This window comes from Fundulus heteroclitus, chromosome 17, assembly GCF_011125445.2.
Source record: "Fundulus heteroclitus isolate FHET01 chromosome 17, MU-UCD_Fhet_4.1, whole genome shotgun sequence".
Taxonomy (NCBI): domain Eukaryota; kingdom Metazoa; phylum Chordata; class Actinopteri; order Cyprinodontiformes; family Fundulidae; genus Fundulus; species Fundulus heteroclitus.
The window spans coordinates 20,497,609-20,504,936 of NC_046377.1; the positions used below are offsets into that span (position 1 = coordinate 20,497,609).

Genomic DNA, 7,328 nt, shown 5'->3' on the forward strand with positions numbered 1-7,328 from the left:
ATTACCCGACAAATTAATAGTTATTAGCAGTGTTTTGGTTCTTGTCGTTAACCAGGATGGACCAGCATGCTCATCATTTGCCTGAGCCCAAATAGACATGAGTCATTTCATAAAGTCGCTTGGAAAAGTATTTAACATTATTTTGATGGGATTTCATAGTGAAAAAGTATTTATTTCACATATTTATTTTCTTTTTGTTTTATATCACCAAAAAAAAAACAACATTAATATATAATGAAGATAAGTTGAGTAAATACAAAGTTATTTATTGAGGAAAGAAGGCTATTTTAGACCTGGTCCTATGTGAAAAGTAATCCAACCCTAAACCTAATTACTGATTGTGCCATACTTAGGGTAGACAACTGTCATCACATGTATGTGATAACTGACTACGAGTCTTTAAAATACCCAGGTCTGCTTCACAGAAATGTTGAATCCAGCTACATTAAACGATTTTCAACATGCTAGACAGCAGAATTCAATGTTTCACGAATAATTGCAGGTCGTCCAGGTCCTGAAGCAGCAAAGTGTCCCCAGATGATCACACCACCTCCCCCATGTTTGACTGTTGGTATGCTTTTTTCCAAAATGCTGTGTAAGTTTCACACCGGCTGAACCTTAAAATAAAAGTTGCACGAGTTCACTAAATATGTTCAAGAAAGCCTTGGATATCATAAAATAATATTTTTTTGTTATAATTTTTTTTTTACAAAGGTAAGACGGGTCTTCGTTATGGTTCTCACTGTGGTTGACCATGTTCTCAGCTGAATTCCTTCAGATTGTTTATGATTTCAATAATTTTTCTAAAACCAAACCAGTTTGGTTATCTTCCTCCTTTAAAAAAATGAAACCATCATTTTAAAACTGTACCTTATGTTTACTTAGATTGTCTTTGATATTAAAATATTTTTTCACAGCGCAGTAAACCTACGTAATGCATAATTGAGAAGTGGAAGAAAAAATGGTAAATGGTTTTAAATATTTTTTTAATGAATAAGCATTTACAGCCATACATGTGTTTGAATAAGCTCTGTCCCGAATTGAAAACATGCAGAAATTATAAAAAAATTATTTTCCAGAGAAGGAAGAAAATGGATTTAAATTCACAACCCTGTCAGCACAGGAGAAATGTTAATATAAAAATTATATAGCCTTGACTAGCATATAAACTTCAGCGGCATCGCTTTCTTAATTCATGGGTTTCAATACGAGACGTCCGTCCACCTTCTGCTGGTATAAACAGCTTCAGCTCTTCTAGGAAGGCGGTCCACAAAGTTCTGGAGAGTTTTTGTTCTTCTAGAAGCGCATCCGTGAGGTCAGACACTGATGTTAGACTAGAAGGCCCGGCTCGCAGTCTCTGCTCTAATTTATCCCAGAGGTGTTGAGATCAGGACTCTGTGCAGGCCACACCAAACTCTCTTCTATGTCTCTATGGACAAGCTTTATGCTCTGGTGCAGAGCCATAAAGTGGTTAGATAAGTGGTGCTGCCTTGACCCAGTGCAGGTAGTTGGAGACAGAAAGCCTATGACAGTGCCCCCCCCCCCAAAGCATGAAGCGGTTGCAGGGCTGAAAATCTCCTTCAGTGACAGACTCCTACGTCCTAAATGCATAAAGGAGCGTTAACGCAGCGCCTTTCTTCCAGCTGCTGTCAGACTTTCCAACCAACTCAATAACTGCTTTATATCCCTGCTGATTTTGCACATTTTTCTTATTTTTGTAAAAGGTCTGTTGTTTTTTATGCATAAGTATACATGCAGTTTTTATATATATATATATATATATATATATATATATATATATATTTTGAATTATCCTTCTCAATTGCACACATCTTTAATCTGAGAATGCTATATTTCTAATAACTGCACAGTATTTTTTTTTCTTATGTGGTAAATGTCCCCCTACTCTACTCTCATCCTCATTTTCTTTAAATAATATTTACCTTTGAATCTGCATACTTTCATTTTCCTTTCACTTTGCTGCCGATAGACCTGAATTTTCCCACTGGGACAATAAAGGATATTTCTATCGTATTATATTTATAATGAGTTTAAAAGACACACAGGTGAGGCTGTTGACTGATTTGTTTGAAATGGTTATATTTTAATTTGAGGTACTGGAGAAAACGGAGCTTAGTACAAATGCATGAAAAATGTTATGGGGCACTTTTTAAGAAAATCTAGTTGTTTCGACTTAAATTAGATGGATTGAATGTTTCTTATTATTTTGTTGTGTAAATTGTGTCAAATGTGAATGCCTTAAAAGTCAAAACCCAGTCTCTGTAAGTTGAAAAAGGAAGCCCTTTAATTGTTTTCATGAAAAACTCTTAAAGAGGAAACATCCTCATGTTTGGAGCTGTGTGAATGTTCTTTCTGAGCGTAAATGAGACGGCTGTGTAGGACTAACCTGGTATCAGAGATGACTCCTCCACATGCTCTCTGCTCTGTCGTCTCTTCTTTATTTTCTGTCCATTTTTTTCCCCTTTGTGAAGAAAAGGTTTTTCAGTTTAAATGGATCGGATATGAACAAGGCTGAGGTCCACCCTCAGGGGAAAAAAATAATGTTTTTCAATTCTTCCATTAAACGCGAGGGTCTGCATCTCAAAAATAGACTCTATCCTTCCAAAAAAAAAAAAAAAGAAGAAGAAATAAACACCAAATCCATCCGGATGTGGGGAGTATGTACACATCTGCTTGATGTAAACATCATGACCAAAGTGTAGGAAGAAACAAAATCTTTTATTTTCTCTTTCTCCCACTACATTATGTACACAGAGTGGTTAATCCTTCGCCATGTCCAGTAATTATCCCGAGTCCTGATTGTCCCTGATTATCCCCAGCAGAGGCCTGATGTCCCATTTCCCACTAATTCATCCTGCCGCCCGCAGAGTTCTTGTGGTGGAGGTTCTCCTGCAGGTTTAAAGGGCCGCTCTGCTGCATGCATGCACTGATGGGGGGTGGGATTGAAGTGTGCTTGTTGTGTTTTTCTCAGTTTGAACTGAGTTCGTGGCTCAGACGGAACCAGAGTCGCGCGGCGCTACAGGTCCGTCTCCCGAGTATCCAGGCAGAACGCGTAAAGGGATTTTTTGAAGTCCAAGCTGCTGTTGGCTTTGATGTTGGCCTTCTCCGCCGAGGCGCCGTCTGCCGCGTTCTTCTCCACGTCCTGGGCCTCCTGAGACCTGCTCTCTTTGCGCTTCACCTCTGGGCTCTCCGGCCCACCACTGGGCTCGTCCTTCAGGCTGGACTGGTCCTGGTCCGTCTCCCGGTGGTAGAAGTAGTTGAAGTTGGACACGATGACCGGCACCGGCAGCGCGATGGTCAGCACGCCGGCGATGGCGCACAGGGAGCCCACGATCTTCCCCCCGACCGTTATCGGCCGCATGTCCCCGTAGCCCACTGTGGTCATGGTGACCACGGCCCACCAGAAGGCGTCCGGGATGCTGGAGAAGTGGGACTCCGGCTCGTCCGCCTCTGCGAAGTACACGGCGCTGGAGAAGAGGATGACCCCGATGAAGAGGAAAAAGATGAGCAGGCCCAGCTCCCGCATGCTGGCCTTTAGCGTCTGACCCAGGATCTGCAGCCCCTTGGAGTGCCTGGAGAGCTTGAAGATCCGGAAGACCCGGACCAGACGGATGACCCTGAGGATGGCCAGGGACATGGCCTGCTGGCCGTTCTGGTGCTCTTGGCCCTGCTGCTCCGCCAGCTCCGTGCCCAGCGTGATGAAGTAAGGCATGATGGACATGATGTCGATGATGTTCATGACGGTCTTGGAGAACTCAGACTTGCTGGGGCAGGCGAAGAAGCGCACAAACAGCTCGAAGGTGAACCAGATGACACAGGTGGTCTCCACGATGAAGAAGGGGTCGGTGAAGGTGAGGGAGGGCCGCGGTGCCGTGCTGTTGTCCAGCCGGCTGGTCACCGCCAGCTCCCGCTCGTCACGGAACTCCGGCAGTGTCTCCAGGCAGAAGGTGATGATGGAGATGGTGATGACGATCACGGACACGATGGCGATGCCCCGCGCTGGGCTGGAGCTCTCCGGGTACTCGAAGATGAGCCAGACCTGCTTCTGGAACTCGTTCTGCGGCAGCGGCTTCTCCTCCTCCTTTATGAACCCCTCGTCCTCCCGGAACCTCTCCATGGCCTCCTCTCCCAGCTGGTAGAACCGGATCTCATCCGCGAACACGTCGATGGACACGTTCACGGGTCTGCGGATCTTCCCCCCGGACTGATAGAAGTAAAGTATCCCGTCGAAGCTGGGCCTGTTGCGGTCGAAGAAGTACTCATTCCGCAGCGGGTCGAAGTACTTGATCCTCTTGGTCGGGTCTCCCAGCAGCGTGTCTGGGAACTGGTTAAGGGTGCCCAGCTGGGTCTCGTACCTGAGCCCTGCTATGTTGATGAGAACCCTCTCGTTGCTCTCCGTGTCCATGTCCATGTCCAGCATGTCCTCGTCGAACAGGTGGGGACTGTGGTCCGCGCGTAAAAGCGCATCCATTGCGTTCTCGCTGCAACTCAGAGTGTTGTTCATGTCGTTGATCTTCCAGGGGCTGCGCGGCGGCTGCTGCTGCTGCTGAGGACTCCCCCGGGTGTTCAGCTCCTTACCGAACTCCTCTCCCAGTCCGCTTTGAACGAAGCCCGGCTGAGGGACCTCCAGTACGTTCCGACAGCTCCCCTCGGCATTGCCGCCTCCTCCTCCTCCACCGCCGCCGCTCCCCTTAGCGCCGCCGTTCTCAAAACTCACCAAGGCTATCTCCATTCCGCCGCCATCAACGGTCAACGGGGGAAAAACAGCCCGGACTTGTTGCGCGGCGGCGCAGACATCATCCCCGGCAGGACGGAGACAGTGAGGCGGTGATGGAGACGGCGCTGCGCTCTTGCTCTCTCAGCCGCGGCTCCTCTCTGCGGGAGGCATGTGTTGCTCTGGCTGCTGCTTCAAGAAGCCCAGAAGAAAGTCAACTCTGAACCCGCAGGAGACGAGGAGAAAGAACGAGACCCGGATGAGAGAGTTGGCTGGAATAAATGTTCCTGCGCGGCTAAAGCGCTCAGCCGCCGCTGAAAAGCTCTGTGGATGAAAGGCGATCCGTCCACCCTCCTCTACGCTCTCTCTCTCTCTCTCTCTCTCTCTCTCTCTCTCTCTCTCTCTCTCTCTCTCTCTCTCTCTCTCTCTCTCTCTCTCTCTCTCTCTCTCTCTCTCTCTCTCTCTCTCTCTCTCTCTAGGAGCGACGACGCGCTCCGTTAGCTGCGCGCACTGGCCGTTTGCCTCGGGAAGATATCCCATGTTTCTTCAAAATTAGTTCCCATGTTTCGAAGCGTTTTATTGACAAACCAACACAATGTAGCAGGTAACTGAAATAATTATGGCTCTCTTGATGTTTTTTCCAAGTAAATCTCTGAAAAGTGCGGTGCGCGTTTTTGTCTGGCCCTGCAACCACCTGCCGTCAGAAGCAACCAGATGTTTGTGATTTTACTTCACCAAAAGCCGGTCTGGTGAAGGCCAACGTCATGTAGCATTAGACAGAGAAGCAGCCAAATGACCCCTCCCACCCCCAGTAACTGTGGAGGAGCTGCAGAAATCAGCAGCTCAGGTGGAAGATTTGTTGTTATCAATAAGCCATGTAAGGGGACACTGCATACATGAATATAGTGGGTGACGTCCAAACCAAACATCTGCAAACATCTGCAAAACAAGTTCAAGAACCATTCTCACAATTTCAATTTCCTGCTGTTTTCTCTGTTATGAAAAAAATAAATACATCCACAATTTTTCCTGGCTAATTTAACAAAAGCAAAGCAACAAAAGCTAAATTAACAATATATATTACTCTACAAATAAACCTCAAAGAAGAAATATAAAGCAATCCAAGGTGATTCTTTTATTGGATAAAATTCAAAGTAATAACGTGAAAGAATAAATAGCTTCAACGATGTAGAAGGTGTTCTGGTCAGATTGGATCAAAATGTAACCTACTGGCATACATTAACTGCATGTAAAGAGTATTTATTATGGAAAACAAACATTGCACATTGCCCTGAACACACTATACCAAGCAGGTGGTGGCTGCATCATGCTGTGGGGATGCTTTTCATTTGCAGGGACAGAGAAACTGGTTGGAGATGATAGAAGGATGGATGTGGCTAAACATAGACCAATCCTTGATGAACAGCAATTAGAGACAGAGAAACACTCAAGCATGGGGTCAAGGATCACCTTCAAGTTGGACGAGGACCCAAAATATTCAATCAGACCTGAAATGGAAGGGTTACATCACAACATATTGATATGTTAGAATGGCCTGGTCAAAGTATTGCTAAATCTGAGAATCTTTGGAGAGGCTTGAAAATACACGTATGTTCTCCATACTGTCTGAATTGCTCCTTTAATAAAAAAAAAAAAAAAAAAAAAAATCTCTTATACTAATGATTTTGTATTGGTCATTTTAAAAGTCTGGTAATTTTTTTTTAAAATAAGCTAGAACCCTTACTTCTTTTTGGCTGCATAACGTGACGTTTCACCCATGTTCCAAAGCCCTCTTCTGATTGGCTGATTAGGCTCGTGACGTCTCCTTTCCTGGGAGTTGCTGGTTGCGGGTGAGCAGCTGAGCAGGCCAGGGAAAATGGACAGAAACAGCACACAGAATCAAGATGTTTTAGCCCAGACTCTTCTGAACCAAGCCTGATCTAAAGCTGACAGATTTCTGTTGCAATTAATGATTTATTTCAATATAATGTTCTTTACTTTTGCTCAATTTTTTTTATGTGAAGGTCCGGCACAGCTTTGTTTTGTTTGCCTTCATACCTCAGATGTGCTCAGCAGTACTCTTAATTTTTCACTTTTTTTCATTCATGTCCATTTCAGTGATCCTAAGTGAGAAACCACCAAAACGCACACAAACTGAGGCAGGAACTAGAGCCTTTGACTGTCCTCAGCCAGAACAACAGCTTTGCTGAGAGTCCCCCCTCAGCACAGCTGAAAAATGGACCCTGTAGGGACAAAGTCAGTTCTGTGAGCCTCCAGGAACCCAACTTCCAGACCAGCAAAGCAGGTACTCGCCTGTCCTGTTCTATTGTTGACTATCTGGAAACCCTCTTTGGTTTTTGTTTTTATCTCTGTCCCCCCCCCCCCCCCCCCCCCCCTCCCTTATGCCAAATTAGTTTGCCGTTAGAGCTCAGAATTCCTGGCCGTGAAACCCATAAACCCAGTTTAATGAGCTTTTGTACTCCCGTACTATTTTTTTTTTTATTAATTTTGTTTAAAAAAGTATTTTTGAACTGAATGTTCATTTAGGGCTCCATGTTCTTCCTTTTAATCTTCAGGCATTCAGTCCATGCCT

The 7,328-nt window shown here is 45.2% G+C and overlaps 1 protein-coding gene across 1 annotated transcript in view; it reads right to left on the bottom strand.

Moving 5' to 3' along the window:
• LOC105916192 (potassium voltage-gated channel subfamily A member 1) overlaps positions 1–5,109 on the bottom strand; it is a 49,534-nt gene extending 44,425 nt beyond the window's left edge. Inside the window, exon 1 of the mRNA XM_036149026.1 lies at positions 2,408–5,109. Coding sequence (XP_036004919.1) covers positions 3,038–4,753 — 1,716 coding nt within the window. The 5' untranslated portion in view covers positions 4,754–5,109 and the 3' untranslated portion in view covers positions 2,408–3,037. The remainder of the gene's footprint in view (positions 1–2,407) is intronic.
• Positions 5,110–7,328: the final 2,219 nt, after the last annotated feature.